Source organism: Rutilus rutilus, assembly GCF_951802725.1.
Source record: "Rutilus rutilus genome assembly, chromosome: 11".
NCBI classification, from domain to species: domain Eukaryota; kingdom Metazoa; phylum Chordata; class Actinopteri; order Cypriniformes; family Leuciscidae; genus Rutilus; species Rutilus rutilus.
Window position 1 is genome coordinate 30,758,776 of NC_140216.1, and position 16,470 is coordinate 30,775,245.

The window sequence follows — 16,470 nt, forward strand, 5'->3', positions numbered from 1 at the left end:
GTAGGGGACAGAGCGTCACTCCTCAGCGGCCCAGCTGGGGAGGAAATGGGCGGGGCCAACCTGTGCTAGAGGACACGGAATACGCTGGAGGCTCACAGGTGTATTTACCTGAGGCTGATGGGAACTTTAGAAATACATTCTACGTGTGTGCATAAATGTACTGTATATTTAAGGGATAAATTAATTTAAAGGGTAAGTACACCCCAAAAAATACATTTCTGTCATTAATTACTCACCCTCATGTCATTCCAAACCTAAAAAAGTTTTTTTTTTTTTTTATGAAATCCGAGAGCTTTCTGTCTTTGTTTATTTGTTAATTCATTATTTAAAATATTATAAAAATTTTGAAATATATATTTTACGTTTTCATTAGCAGTAAATTGCTTTATTAATATTTGTTTATTGTTTATTTTTTAGATATTTATTTAGTGTACAATAAAAAAAAAATGTTTTGTCACTTTGTGGTTTTGTTTGTGGGATTCAGATCCTCCTAAATTAGAGTAATTTTGTGAATTTTATCCTCCAAATTATATTTTAATATCATACTAGTAAAAAAAAAATATTTTTTTAAAATCATAGTAGCATATATTCAGACAAGTAGCTATTTTACCATGAATATCATCACATTTTATTGGGGAAAGTTGTCCAAATGAATTAATTTGTCTTTTAGCCCAAACAATGGTTGGGTATTTTTGCATGTCACCTTTTCCATTCTTGAAGTTTCATTGATTTTATTTACCATTTAAGTTTTATTGATTGTTTTACTGTTTAAATTTTGCTGAAAACCATATAGCCTTTATATTTAAAATAATATTTCATATTTCAAATCAGTGTGAAACTGCAAGTTCCCAATGTGACAACTTACCCCATACAGTGTGACAGCATACACAAAAGGTGAACTTATGGACTGTTGAATTGTATTTTGTCTCCAGGCCAGGGTGGAAAACAACGGAAATATATGTGCTTAGTAATTGACTTAAAGTAAACCTAAAAATTCACTAGATAAAGTGTGACAAGCGTCCAGGTTCGTGCACAATGTCATGCAGTGGCGTATTGCTCACATCAGGTCTTCAGTAAATTAAATTCAGTGTCTCAAGGTATCATGTTTCGACTACTGTCAATCCTGTAAAGTGCCGAGTATCGTGTTCCTGAGCCCAGGCTTAAGTGAGATGCTTACCTTTGGCGAGCAAGAGGAGGACGATGAAAATAATTAAAGACACAGCCTTTGATGTCTTTCAACAAACAGGTGGGGGAACATGGCCAAATGTGCTGGATCATGTCCTTCAAAGCTCTGTGCGTACTGTGATAATGTTGTGCTGTAGCCATAATTACATTTTCTTACGTAAATACAACACCATTTCACACACATGTGACCTGAAAATGATCAAATGTGGATCATCTTTATTGGAAAAATGTATAAGTAAAGAAACATAAGCTGTCATAAACTGGTTTAGTTGTTTAGTGTCAGTGCAGTTTGAGGCATCTGAGAAACAAAATGAGTTCAGTTGTTTTTAATACTGTACATGACTGAAGTTGAGCATTCAGAAGGACTAGAAACATGGAGATAATACATTGATTGCACATACATGAGTCTGAGACCACCAGTGAAAATTTATTTTCAAACTTTAGTGACTTAAAGTTAAGAATGTTTCAAATATTTTATGTATCATTTTAAGTTCCATTTGTTTGTTTTTAAACACTAATAACGTTTTTTTAATATATTTAGATTTTTTTTATTCAATTTTTTAGTTTTAGTTTTAAATCCTGATTTTCAATGAGGTCTCATGACCTATAATAATCGTGATATATCTCAATCAGATTATATTCCTGGAACGCAGCATCTGCAGGTCATAATTCACCTCAGATAGCCTATTGAATTGAGATATTTATTATTATTATTATTCCCGGCATTTTCAAGTAAATTCTTCTTGGTAACCAAGAAATAAACTGGATAAGGATAGTAAGATATGTAACACCATCAGAGTCATTTGAAATGTGTTTCTTCTCTGTCTTCACATAAGTTTGCATGGATCTGCACTCGATGATGTTTGTGCTCCACTCGTGCTGAGACTGAGCCCTTGGAAGGCACCAAAAAGAGAGTTGTCATTTTTGGTGGCGGTCTTGCTATTTAGGTTTGCCCTCTGAACCGGTGCCTGAAAAATATAAATATACTAAAGGTAAGCCACTATATTCCGCTGTTCCGGCAAATATATGTTTAAAGTAGAGGTAGACAGAACACCCGTACCTTTGTGAAGCGGTGTGGACTTCTGTGATGTGTCCTCATTGCGGCTCTTTCTGCGTTCTTCTGCGCAACCTTGACTTGCCTTAATTTCCTGTTCAAACAGAATATAAACAATACAATTTTAAAGCTATTGGATTTATACGGACTATTTAAGTGTCTAATAACTGTATTATACGCTTTTTGCTGTACCTTTCCCTGTGTAGTTCTGCCTGGTAAGTCCTTAACCAGGACGAGTCATGTGCTGTCTGACCGTAGCAGCAGGGGGCGCTCTTCCGGCGCACGCTCTTGCCTTTCCGGCTAAATCCATCCTGGTTCCCAGTAAAGCAGCTGGTCAGCTGTCGGAGAGGAGCACCCAGAGACTTCTTCACCACGGCGTCCATCTCTTCTTAAGCGTGGTAATGAACGCGGATACCTTTGAGTCTTTATCAAACTCGGTGATACTGAAGTCCAAGAGTTAAAATTAGGCTACGGATATGTCAGTAAGGAAGTGTATATGTCAGTAAGGAAGTGTATTCCAGATATTCCAGTTTCATATGACCCAGTCTAATGAATAAATGTAAGTACAGGCTGGATTAACTCCTAGAAAAAAATCACATAGACCAGTCAGTTTTATAGAAAACAACACTACAAAAAAAACAAACAAAAAAAAAAACATTATGGCACTAGAAATATTTATAAAGTGTTTGCATTTTTTTATTGCCTTCATTTATAGACATTAATACATGTTAAAATGTATTTACATAGGCTAGAAAACAGGAATTACTTTATTTTAAATCAGCTTTTGGTGAGCATTGGAGACTTCTTTTAAAAACAAAAAAAAATCTACATTTACATATACATGTAATAATCACTCATTCTGCTATTTACAATACACAAATATGCATTTTATTCAAAATCCTTCCTAAGGTCAATTGCACGGAATTTATAAACGAACAATGTAATAAATAAAAGCAATTACTGTATTTTAAAGCAGCTTTTGGTGAGCATTAGAGACTATAAAAAATAAATTTAAAAAATCTTTGAATATTTACATATACATGAATGTACTAATCACTCATTCTACTATATTTACAATACACAAATATGCATTTTATTCGAAATCCTTCCTTAGGTCAAATGCACTGAATTTATAAACGAACAATGTAATAAATAATAGCCAAAAAATACTGCAATAAATTCTTCATGTAGAACATAATGACAGAAAAAACATTTCGCATAAAGGTCCGACATACCTGATGTCAAGTGAAACTCTTCATTTGATGTAAGGAACCTGACGTCCAAACTCGTCTGCTTAGCTTTTCTTGTTGAGCTACATGTTTTTAAACCCAGCTCCCTCCCTGCATTTCTCCCCAGCTAATTCTCTAATGACGTAATTGGTTATAATCACATTAGTGATGGCGGGAGTTTCACAGCCACGTGAGAGAGAAGAAACCACTAATATTTTGCTGCTAATATCAGTTCAACTCATATGTGTAAGCGTCAATGTAGTGAAGCTGACCAACTATTGTTTTATTTAAACTTACAGAAAAAGATACCTGTTGACTGATCACTGATCTTAACAGATTAAGGTTAAGATCCTTCATTTCAACAGATGGGAAGGTAGGTTTACAGACAACAAACGTGTGAATGAAGTCAGTGTTGAAAGAATGACATGACGAAAAGCTTTTTTTAACATCAACAGCTGATACACTATTCAGCCTCAAACAACCTGTTTCTAGTTCGTTCACAATTTGACACTACAGTAAAGTAATTTTTCAGTAATTCAAAATGATTCATGCTTCTCATTAATTATATTATAATGTTTACCTATATGTTATTAGGTAAACATAATTGTTGCTGGTCATAGGCGGAATTTCTAAGTTCACTTTTTTTGCACTCTTAAACAAATACTGTATTACGGTTGAATTTTGGGTACATTACAGTCTGTTTCTCATTTGACAGTAGGTCTGAAATCACTAGATCACTCTTATCAGATTACGTCTGCTAGAGTGATGCTTTCTAAATATAGATTGTTGGCTGGTCAGAGAAAAGGTGTTTCTAAAAGAGCTTTCCTATGATTGTCTACAGTTAGCTGTGATCTGTAAATCTTTTGGCCATGAATGAGGAAAGGAGGGCTTGTGTCCAGAATACACTGTTCAGTGGGGTTTTTTCTAGGGTTCAATCTTGACTTAACCATTTACAGTTGTAATCAAAATTATTCAACCCCCATTGCAAATCAGGTTTATTGGCAAAATGTACAGACTTTCAGCTGTTTGCAATGGACAAATCAAACAAAAGTAATTGAACTAGCTCAACAAAACAAATGTTTCAATTTGGGTTTGCCCAAATTCAACTGAAAATGCAAAAGAATGGTCCAGAAAGTTAAGAGAAGATATCATCGCCCTTCACAAACAAGGAACATGATACAAAAAGATAGAGAAGGCACTAAATGTTCCTAGAGACACCGTTGGAAGCATAGTTCGCAAGTTCAAAGTTACAGGAACAGTGGTTACACTACCTGGAAGGGGCTATCGACGGCTATCAAAAAAGGAAGCTATCAACGGCTGCAACCAGATTTCTGAGAAGGCAGGTTCAGAAAAACCCTCGAGTCACTGGAAAAGACCTGCAGCAAGATTTGGTGGCAACAGGCACTGAGGTTTCAGCTTGGGCAGTAAGGTATGTACTAAACACATGCGGTTTCCATGCCAGAACTCCAAGATGTACACCATTACTGACCCAAAAGCACAAGAAAAGTTGTCTCCAATTCTGTTCTGTGGAGCGATGAAACAAAACTTTTTGGCCCTATGGATCAGCGGTATGTCTGAGGAAGGAGAATGAAGCATATGCTGAAAAGAACACTGCCTACAGTTAAGCATGATGGTGTCTCGGTGATGCTCTGCGGCTGCTTTGGATCCTCTGGCACTGGAAACCTGCAGCGTGTGGAAGGCAAGATGGATTTATTGAAGTATCAGGAAATCCGAGGAGAAAACGTCATGCCATCAGTGAGGAAGCTGAAGCTTGGGCGTCGATGGACCTTCCAACAGGACAATGATCCCAAGCATACCTCAGATTCCACCAAGGCTTGGTTGCAGAAGAAATCCTGAAAGATTCTACAGTGGCCATCACAGTCACCTGACTTGAACCCCATAGAAAATCTCTGGTGGGATTTGAAGAAGGCGGTTGCAGCATGCAAACCCAAGAATATTACTGAACTGGAGGCCATTGCTCATGAGGAATGGGTTAAGATTCCTCAGAAACGCTGCCAGAAGCTGGTGTCTGGTTATACATCTCATTTGCAGCAGGTCATGACAGCAAAAGGGTGTTCTACTAAGTACTGAAAATGCTTGCCATGAAGGGGTTGAATAATTTTGATATTAAAAGTCATTAAAAGTTACATTTTTAGTTGAATTTGGGGAAACCACTTGAAATATCTATTGTGTTGAGCCATTTCAATTACTTTTAACTTAGTGCAACAGCTGACAGTCTGTAAATTTTGCCAATAAACCTGATTTTCAATGGGGGTTGAATAATTTTGATTACAACTATGTCAAAAAGGTTCTTTAAAATGAAGAGAAATGTCCTAAATGATTGCATACTACTTTCATGTTTAACAAGTTATTTCAATTGTTTACAAGCTGTTTAATAATTCATAAAATTGAAATTCTGTAAATGAATCGCTTGGCTGAACCCCTTTTAAGGTTCTATATAAAACCTTTTCTTGCAAGAATGTAGAACTACCTCAATTTAGTTGAACAAAGATGTAAAATTGGAAGAGTGAAGGCTCTATATAAGGAATTAAAAGATGTGTTTTACTACTATATGACTAGGCAGGTAAAAGATTACATATTCAAAATATTATTCTCAAAAATAAGAGGCATTCTAGAATTTGTATGTTAGTCTTACAAGTTGATAGTTGTATGCCTCAAATCCATTGTTAAAAGACTTAAAACTCAGAGAGCTTCAAACTATTTCTGAGGGATGTGATTATTAAAAACCACAGAGGGCTGCAGATTCCATGTTTTCTGTCTTTCCTGAGGATGAATAATGCAGAATTAAAGCACTGCACTAATGCCCAACTAAGTGCCAAACGTTTAATTCATATCAGAATAGAATATCACATGAACACATACAATCGATATAGAAAATGACTTGACAAGAACTTCTTGATTGTAAAAACATTTTGCCTGGAGACCTCACTGTGAAAACGTTCACAGCAAGCAAACATACAGGCTCTTTATTCTATAGTCACAACATGTTTATTTGTATTTACACATTTATACAGTCAAATCCATACAAACACACAAAAGGAGACATCCGGTTAACTAAATAAATACTGTAAACGTGTTGAGGGTCACAATCACCAGAACACTGCAGCTCTGTTACTTGGTTTGAATTGAACTGAATACGAACAGTGTCGCGATGCATTTGCGATTATCGGCTAAGGGCTAAAATGCACAAAACGTGTTCGCCCGATAAATAATTATATTGTAACAGTGATGCTTGTTTTGTCAGTTATTTTCTGAAATGGAGTGTTACATTAATGCTTTTTCCCCCATCAAACCACTTTCCCTCCGCTTATGACTGTCATTAGCCACAATTGGCTGGAAGAACTGAACTTGGGAGGGTAGATTCACTCAGCGAATCTCTGAAAGTCCAACATGTGCAAGCATGTCAGTTGACTGGGATCTTCTAGATGCGCCCAGCTCCTCATATTCTCCTGCTGCACATAGAGCTGTTCTCACATAATGGGAAGATGATTGAGAATTCATATGCTGTGCAACAACGGCTTCATTCCTCTTGCACTATAAAACTTAAATCAATGTCAGTTCAGCTCCATGTTAACTCTCTTGGCATGAGAGTCCTTGAGTTTTTTTTTTTGGCGTAAGACAGTGACGTTGGTTGAAGATGAATATTGTCACCGACTGATGTCGCGGTTTCCCTCCCAGCTCTTTCCGGCGTTCTGGTCAGCGCCGCTGACGGTGCTCTGAAAGAAAGGATGCCTCAGGGCCGCAGCGAGAGAAAGACGCTTCGTCGGCTCATACTCCAGCATGGCCTCGATCAGATCGAACAGCTGGTGATGCTCTTCAGCTTCAGATAGAACATATCTCTGAGAGAGAGAGAGAGAAAGAGGAAGGGAGGATGAAGATGATTGTAAGTACATTAACATATGACCACCCATATTTACATAAACATTCAAAAATAAATGTATCCACTATATTCAATTGTAGGCACAAAATATGAAGCCTATAAAACAGTGTTGCTTACCCGTAAAGGTTTGCAGTTTTCTCTGACGTATCTTCCTGCTGAAGAGTTCTCGTCCCAGTCCAGGCGTCCTCGATAAAAGTATTTCTGTTTCCTGTGCGGTGAAGAAATGATCATTTCAGTTGCACAACCTGCTGCGCATACAAGCATGAGTGACATGGAAACTATTCAAAGACTTAAGAAAATCCCAGTTAAGAGTGTTAAAAACGTACCTAGTCTTACGAATCATACGGGAAGGAACAGGGCCCAAAATTCTCTCCATCATGGCTAAATGCTCCCGATTATCATGAGTCTGAGAGTCAGATTAAAATGTTTTTTTAAATAAAATTAGGATTGATGAACATTACTTAGTTGATGATAAACATTAGACTCTTTAGCAACATGTTTTTGCGGGGGTTTTACAATGCAGGTCAACATATGTTCCTATATAGTGAGCTGTGTGTGCATGAGAAAGAGAGAGCATTAGTGAGCGCATCTGAGGTCAAAGGGTAAACAACAGGTGTTTGGCTACAGTGTGCGTGCATGGACACCTGTGACCCTTTGGTCAGATTCTACCTGATCTTAAGCTGCTTAGTGAACACATACATAAACAAGAGTGGCTGTGTAGACCTGCTGTCATGACTCAGAAAAGTGGTACGAGAAGGAAGTAGCGGAGCTAGACTTTACCTGGAAGAGAGTAAAGCCGAGGTAGTACTCGAAGAGGATGCAGCCTATACTCCACACGTCACACGGCTGACTCCAGCCCAATTCTGCAAGGCAAAACAATTTGGTACACTATTTTGGGCAATGGTCATCTAGTGGTGACATCACGGTACTGCATCGTAACCTTGCAGGACACTGTACAGTATCAGTCAGAAGCACGTGTGCAAATCGTTTAGGTTAGTGATCCTCAACCAGGGGGCCTCAAGATGACTTCAAATGATTTAAAATAAGACAATTGCCACTCGCATCAAATTCAAAGCACTGATGTTTGCCTACAGAACAACCACTGGCTCTGCACCCCAATACCTAAACTCACTACTTCAGACTTCAGTGCACCATTACTGTTTTCACTGTATTTTCAGATTTTCATCTGACTTTCTAATACATTTAAAAATCTTACCAACCCCAAACCTTTGAACAGTAGTGCACATATAAATAACAGTACCCGTTTGCTCTTTTATAATAACTGATTAATTTCATAACAGATTAAGGTTGGGTATCAGCTTTCATGGCAACCAATCTTACGTTGGACGATTCCCTGCAGTCTGCTGAATGAAGTCACTGACTAATTAAATTCCTTGTGGTGGAAAAGAAGAAGCTAATCTGCTGTTGCTGCAGCGATTAACCCATTCTAGTCCTGTGCTTTAACTGGTCTCGTGTCATGCCAACGACAAAGTTATTCAAGTTCAAATTCAGGATGCTAAAATGCATGCTGTTTGGTCAGTCATAAACGAGGCATGATCGTCCTTACCTAGAATAACTTCAGGTGCTCTGTAATGCCTGGTAGAAACGATGGTGCTGTGGTGCTCGTGGTCAAATGTAGCGCTGCCGAAATCCACCACCCTCACTGCTGTGCTCTTCACAGTACGCTCGTCTCGCTTCTACCTCGGAGAGAAGGGGGTTCATTAATGTGCATTTCCTTAATGGCCCACTAATGGGGTTTTCAATAGCTAATGATGATATGTTAACATACACACAAAATATATTGGTTTAGCTCAAAGCTCTTTCATTACCTTCTCCACATTGTATGTGATTGTGAAGTCCGAGTTGACAAAGAGAATGTTCTCTGGTTTCAGATCTGTGTGGGTCAGTTTGTTTTCATGCAAATCTGCAGAGGAGGAGAAACAGACCACAATACTATGAACTGCAGAACTGGCCATTTAATACAAGCCAAATGGAGTCCAACCATAATTTGTGAAAAAACACTGAATATCTTCTTACATTTGACGGCCAGGCAGACCTGGTAAGCCATATGACGCACTTGGCTGATGGAGTAAGGAAGGTAATTGTTTTCTTTGAGGAAATCAAAAGTACTGAGAGCCAAGAGCTCAAAACTAATACACATATGGCCATGATAGTCGAACCAGTCAAACATCTGCACACACAAACTAAGGAATTGAGAAAGAGAGAAAAGTAGACAGGTTAAAAAGTGTAATTTTGTAAGCAAGTCATCTTTGGTCTATTTTAAGGTAAATTTGCACCTAGATGTTTAAGTACTCAATACACAATTCCTCAAATTGTGCTAATTTCGTAAAGATTCTCTTGCCAACTCACTTCTTATTCTCAGGATCCTTTTCATTGATTCTTTCCAGGACGTTGATCTCCAGCCGGGCAGCCTCTTTGTATTTTTCCACATTTTTGATGATTTTCAGAGCAACATGTGCTCCACCCCTTAACCAAGCAGAAGAGCATTAGTTTAAACATTGCAATGTTCTCTTATCTGTCAGATAGTCTTTCTAACTGCATACATGTTTTCAACCCTGCAATCAAAGGAATGAACTATATTTATGGGTCTATCCACGTCAGTGAGCACAGCCATTTTAACCTTGAATGCGCAAGGCTTCCGGTGTCAGCCGCACGAAAACAGTCCGTTATGCTGCTTGATACCGCAAACTGGTACTCATATTATTTTAACTGATCATAATCAAACACACTGGTTTGTAGAGCAAATAGTTTTACCATTTACTGCACTTTGTTATTCCTAATCTGAAGTCACAAGAAATAGCTTACTTCTGCATTGAAAAATTAGATGGATAGTATTTCGATTTCTTGTCTGTTGTTTGTAGGGAGAAAACCAGTAAAACTGATAAATTGCAAAAACGCTAATTATAGATCAATGAAAGCCATAGACCACTGTTGAGAGCTGGGATGGTACTTATTTCGCTGAAAATTTCAGGGTTCCTTCACATTTAGCAATTAAAAAAATTCCGTACTTTTCCAGACTCAAATTTCCAAACCTCTGTAGATTTTCAGACCATATTTACCATAAATGGTTCATACAGAATTATTTTCAGCTTTATATTTGGTATATAGTAGTCATCTGTAAATATTAAAATGTGTTCAGGGGTTTTTTTCATTGATTTTCTCAAAGTGGCAAAATACAGAGCACCTAAAATAAAATAAAAATATACATAAGAAACTTTTTTTGTGCCCTTGAGAAACTATACACATGCGCACTGAAAATGTGTGTGTGCTTACGCAATACAATTTCTAGTTTTATATATACTATAAGCTATTTCTTTTATGCGTCACTGCCATCTTACTATGGAAAAAATAAGAGCATGGATGCACATGAATTAATAGATCTATTTGCTCAAAATTGGACTTTCCTTAGGGTAGTATCTCTAATATTCAAGGCCTAATGTCCAATTTAAGGCATTCTCTGTGGCGGTGGAGAAACCATGACACAAAATGGGCTGATGGCACAATATGGCTGTGTGCATTGTCCTATTTGCCAAGTTCAAGGGTCTATAAAATACAGTGGTACTATAAAAAAATTGTTCAAAAATCAGCTTTCGTTAGGGCAGTACGTCCTATTTCAAGGCCTTAGGTCTGCTTTAACGCTGAAGGCAAAATAGGTGGCTCAGTGTGCATTGTCCTATATGCAAAGTTAAGTGGTTTCTTGTGCGCACACAAAAGTCTGTATATTTTTTTCTTTTTGCAAAGGTCTTTTTAGAGGCTCTGTAATACGGTCCTGAATACAATCTTGAAAACAAACTCAAAACACTTATAACCTGCATTTTTCCCCCATAAAATTCTTAATTTTCTTACTGTCTGGAATAATCACACACTGCATTTTTACCTACCAGAGCAAATATTTTTCAGCCCAACAACTAGACAGACAATGAAACACATTTTGTTTGAAGTTCACACACCATGTTGCTTTTGTAATACAGCAGCTGATTGGTCGCTAAGCGACGACGCTCACCTGCGATGATCAATACATTGCATCACCCTCCCGAAGGTGCCCTCGCCCAAAGTGCTGACAATCTCATCTAAGAGACAAATAGAGGGAAAAAGACGTAGAGAAAAGGGGAGGGGGAGATGTAAAGAGCTTAATTAGACAGCGCATTTAAAGAGAAAATCCTAAACAAGTTTCCTAGAATCACATTTTTAATCTTAACTGTGACTGTGATCTATTCAGGTTAACCTAAAAAAAATCAAATACGACAAGCATCACTACGCACACTCTCGATGAAAGGAATAAAGCATGTTTTTTTTTTTCAACAACAAAAATAGTCTGCATTTGTTTAAAAAAGAAAAAACGCAAAGAAACAGACTTTGCGTAGGTCCGACGCAGAAGGACCCCTAATAAATACGTTTAATTGAGGGATTTTAAAACAACGGGACTGCTTTAAGCTAATTCGAAAACTAAAACGACTGCATTTACTTAAAAAAATAAATAAAATAAAAAACATGCATACTAGTATCTATGGAAATATTGTGCATGTCACAGCAATCAAATCTTTAAATCGAAATGATTGACAGCATACGATGTAGGGGTAAGTGTGAATCTTGATGTAGCCAAATGCTTCAACAAGACCAGAATAATATGGGACTAGGAAAAAAAAGCTAAATCTGGGAACCTGGCAGTCAAGAATTAAAAAGGATCATAATACTTCTACACAGCAATACAAACACCCCATCCCCACTGAAAAGAATAAAAAAAAGGAGCTACTAAAGACATGTTCGACATGCCTTCCCTCTTGCCTGTTCCGGCAAAAGGGGAGAACATTCTATGACAGCATCATCATCACCACCAATCATGATCATGATCATGACCTCCTGCCCTCCCCTGTGTGTGTGCTGGTACTGATAGGGAGAAAGGTTACGATATAGGAGTAGAGGAGTAGTAGTAGTGGCAGTGTGTACATCTCTCTTGCAGGACGTCGCCACTCCGACAGATCAGGTGACCCTCCTCGTCGTCCCTCACACACAGTGCCCGTGTCCCGCTGTCACTCCGCTGCTTCGGCCCCGGCCAGGGTCACAGGTCAGAGATCACGCCACGACCGCAGAGGGAGGAGGGGAGGTGGGCGGAGCGGGGAGAGTGGAGGGGGGCAGCCGTAGCCACGGCGACGAAGATGAGCAGTGTTGTAGTTGTTGTAGGTAGTTTGGTGGTCATGGGGCGAATCGTATGACACCACGTGAGGAGATATATATAACGATAGGGATATAGTGCAAGGGATCAAGTCAAAGATAACATTTTACCCCTCCCTTCTTGCTTGCTTTCAAACTCCCCCTCATCCCTCTGCCTAGCAACCCTGACAAAAAGTCACAAAAAGCAACCTGCATCAACATTTACTCATAGAAGAGCACATGAGTGAAGGCATTGCTAATTCACAACATGACAAAAGAAACAGGTTGCTCGACTGGGAGACTGGAAATAAAATTAAAAAGAGCTGAAGTTATGGAGCAACTTTACATGTTTTCATAAAAAACAGTGAAAGAGTTATATAGGCGTGTAGATAGAGCAAGATAAAGAATGGATGAGAGTTATGGCTTTCCCAACAAACACATTTGCTACTTAACGTTTACATTAATGACTACTGTATTGAGTCTCACTATAATGTTACAGTTAGGCCAATTCGATTATAAACACTGAAAGCCAAGACTTAGGCTATCACTATTAAAAAGACAAAATGTCAACAAAAAGAACATAAAACAAAAGAGTTCATACTTACCAAATCCTGGGGCTGTGGAAACGAAAAGCGTTATGGAGAAAGAGAGACAGGAGCGTGTAGAGGTAGAGAGAGAAGAAGGGATTTGGGGGTGGGAAAGAGCAGGCTCGGGTATTGAAGTACTCACCGAGGAGGATGGGCTATAGGACCTGGTTCTACGCCGCCTTCGTTTGTGCTTACGCCTGCTGCCTTTCCTCCGGTACGAGTCCTCGCGGTCCCGATCGCGGCCCCGTCGGTAGTCGTAGCTGGGCGAGGCGTCGCGGGAGAAGTAGTTGCTCGGCGTCCCGTGTTCCCTGTCGCGATCCCTGTCCCGTTCCCGGCTGTGGTCCAGGCGCCGATGGCTCTCGCCGTAGTGTCTGTCGTACGGCCTGCGGTCTGAAGAACGGTTGTCGTAGCTGGGAAGAAGATGAGCGCGTAAGACCGTACAATCACTTACAGAAATAATGATTATTTCCTGGTATTGAATTAATAGTCATTAAAATATTATAATAAAACATTAGAGCTGACATTCCAAATATCATTAAAGGTTTAAACATTTTAAGTGCATGACAAATAAAGTTTCAGTCTTCTAAAAGAAAGAATCGATCCTGAACGATCAAAGTCAGGCAACAAAACCGGTAATCACCCGTTAAAACATGCAGAAATATTTCTATTAAGAAATGTGTTTTGTTGAGGAAAAAAGACTGGAAAAGTGTAAAGAATTCAAAAAGAAAAATGTTTGTCAAGTTCTGACAATAAAAAAAAAAAAAAAAAAAAAAACACGTTTAAAACTACAATCAACAGCCTGGTCACGAAAGTGCAGACTCGTAGGAACTGTGGTTAGGGTTTAGGGTGCAAGTGTTTAGGGTGCCATTCCAGACAGAGCCTATATATTGACATATTTATAAAAAGGAAATATTACTATTAAAGGTCCCGTTCTATGCGATTCCATGTTTCAAAGTTTAGTTAGTGTGTAATGTTGTTGTTAGAGTATAAATAATATCTGTAAAATTATAACGCTCAAAGTTCAATGCCAAGCGAGATATTTTATTTAACAGAAGTTGCCTTTCAAAGCCTACAACGAACGACTCGTTTGGACTACACCCCTCTACTTCCTGCATTCATGATGTCACCAGAACCGTTTTTGGACTAACCTCCGCCCACAGGAATGCTCCCTCAACTCTACTGGCTACTTGCGCACTTCTTAACTTAGGCTACTGTGTTTACTCAGCTCTTACGGTGATTTTCTGAAGTAAAACTGACGCTTCATCTTTTGTGTGATGTACAATAAACTTTATTAAACTCATCAGTACATGTTTGATCATCATTCGGACCTGGTCCGAAACAGCAGACTTGTAGGCTGTTAATAAATAATGGATACATACAAGCAGATGACAAATACGTTATAATAACCGTAATTAAACTACTAAACCATACCTGTTTCATCTCTATACAGCACTCTGACTCTGTAGGCATTATTGTCCGACTCGAAATGAACGCCGTTACTGAGAGTTTCTGATATTATCATCATTCCGTGAGATGAATTTGTCCTGACAGACTGAGTGAGCTCATGAAGCTCCGCCCCCTGGGTCGTCCAGCAGCAGCTCATTTGCATTTAAAGGGCACACACTGAAACAGCTAGTTTTTCTGAGCCCCAAAAAATGTCAATTTAAACATGCTGTAAAAAATGATCTGTTGGGTATTTTGAGCTCAAACTTCACATACACACTCTGGGGACATCAGAGACTTATTTTACATCTTGTGAAAAGGGGCATAGAACGGGACCTTTAATATTTCACTGATTTTTTTCAGTGCTTTCATTACTACACAACGATCATACCTCCTGGATCGGGCATAGCCGGCCTCCTGCCTGTGTCCTCTCCCTCTCCTCTCACGTTCACTGCTGGAGGAGAATGTCGGTGAGCGCCGATGCCGAGGTTTTCTCCCTCGCTCTCTGTCTCTGTCCCGATAACGATCTTGGTAGCTGCTGTGGCTGGCCCTCTCCGAGGACGGGTACCGTCTGGAGTGTGGCATCTGCTCAAGATATAACATAACATTTATTAGGATAAACAAGAAAATAAAAATGTAAGTGCTTCACTAATCTTGTGACTTTTGGGAGTCAACTGACAAGTCCATATGTTGGCAGTTTAGAGAGGCAGGTCTAGAATGGGTGTTAAAACATTAATTTAGAGAACAGACAGATAATTATTTTAAACATGAAGAAGGCTAATTTAATTGATAAAACATTGCCACATTATTTTCTTTTGGTTGCTGACACGCATAGACACAGTAATAAACACTAAAGACCAATAAGGTCTGCATGGAAAACACACAAAAATATAAAAAAATTAAATATTATCAAGGATACCATACAGGCCTGTTTTTTTTTGTTAAATATTTATCCTGGTATTTTTCATAAAACATATGTAAACATACAAATCGTATGAGGCTTTAAAAAATTAATTTAGCAAAGAAAAAAGAATTAAATTAAATTAATTCGAGAGCATTTATAATCTGGAAAAAAGTAAACTGGCATTTGAAATACATTCTTCGAGAAATTCTGCCCCAAACTATATCAAGAGCCAGTTATTCGAGCCAATTTCTATATTTAGCAGAGAAACCGCAGACCAAGCTGTAACAAACAACATATAAGGAAAATACTCATTAACTCGAAATAAACTATATTATAGGGATTAATGTGATCAGATGTTTATAATGCAATATAACAAGAAAAAACGACATATTTGCAGCAACGTATACGTTAGATAGGCTAACCAATTAGCTAAAGTTATTTTAATTCCCATTTCTTTTGTAGCGTAACGGCAAGGAAGTCAATTAATAATCGTCTCTAATGTTAAACTAAAATTCGTGCGGTAATGTCGATACATGACATGGTGTCGTAACTTTTGAAAACGGAAGATAAATAGGCTATTGTTTTTTTTTTCCTAGCTGGATAACTTAGCTTCTTTACGCGTCGACGGCCATTTTGAGAGATCTTCTAATCTTCAACTGGCCATTTCTCAAATGCTCGTTCTTGTTCTTTTCGGCTGAGATAGAGGCAAAACGTGGCAGACAGTAACATTATGTATTGTAACTTACTCACCGTTTTAGCAGCCAGCCCTGTCCGTTTATCCCAAAGAAAATCCGTGTTGACGCTTCGGCTAAATTTTCTCACTCACGACCAAATAAACAGTGTAGAAAAAAACTACTTCCGGTCCCTCCTCCAAAAGCTTCTTGTTTATACCAAAGAGTATAGAAGCACAAGAGGCGAAACTCAATAGAACGCCCCATAGCAACAGTTGCCCCCATGACTTGACGGCGCGGCCGCCATTATGGACTGAAAACTGA

General features: G+C 38.5%; 2 protein-coding genes across 4 annotated transcripts; both read right to left on the minus strand.

Moving 5' to 3' along the window:
* Positions 1-1,360: 1,360 nt before the first annotated feature.
* LOC311299426 (uncharacterized protein) lies at positions 1,361-3,762 on the minus strand. 2 transcript variants are annotated; one of them, XM_084422986.1, is made up of 4 exons: positions 3,475-3,762; positions 2,432-2,821; positions 2,246-2,333; positions 1,361-2,153 (listed from the first exon to the last, which is right to left on the minus strand). In XM_084422986.1, the coding sequence occupies exons 2-4, from the start codon at positions 2,620-2,622 to the stop codon at positions 2,013-2,015; spliced, it is 420 nt and encodes a 139-aa protein (XP_084279112.1). In that variant the 5' UTR covers positions 2,623-2,821; positions 3,475-3,762; the 3' UTR covers positions 1,361-2,012. The 2 variants fall into 2 exon arrangements, with proteins under 2 accessions (XP_084279112.1, XP_084279113.1); XM_084422987.1 differs by having other exon boundaries at positions 1,498-2,153; positions 2,432-2,682; positions 3,475-3,534.
* Positions 3,763-6,388: 2,626 nt separating this feature from the next.
* clk2a (CDC-like kinase 2a) lies at positions 6,389-16,362 on the minus strand. 2 transcript variants are annotated; one of them, XM_084422983.1, is made up of 13 exons: positions 16,226-16,362; positions 14,963-15,156; positions 13,271-13,538; positions 12,338-12,428; positions 11,394-11,460; positions 9,740-9,856; positions 9,407-9,573; positions 9,199-9,293; positions 8,937-9,066; positions 8,150-8,232; positions 7,696-7,775; positions 7,487-7,577; positions 6,389-7,328 (listed from the first exon to the last, which is right to left on the minus strand). In XM_084422983.1, the coding sequence occupies exons 2-13, from the start codon at positions 15,154-15,156 to the stop codon at positions 7,137-7,139; spliced, it is 1,575 nt and encodes a 524-aa protein (XP_084279109.1). In that variant the 5' UTR covers positions 16,226-16,362; the 3' UTR covers positions 6,389-7,136. The 2 variants fall into 2 exon arrangements, with proteins under 2 accessions (XP_084279109.1, XP_084279110.1); XM_084422984.1 differs by lacking the exon at positions 12,338-12,428 and having other exon boundaries at positions 16,226-16,335.
* Between the last annotated feature and the right edge of the window lie 108 nt (positions 16,363-16,470).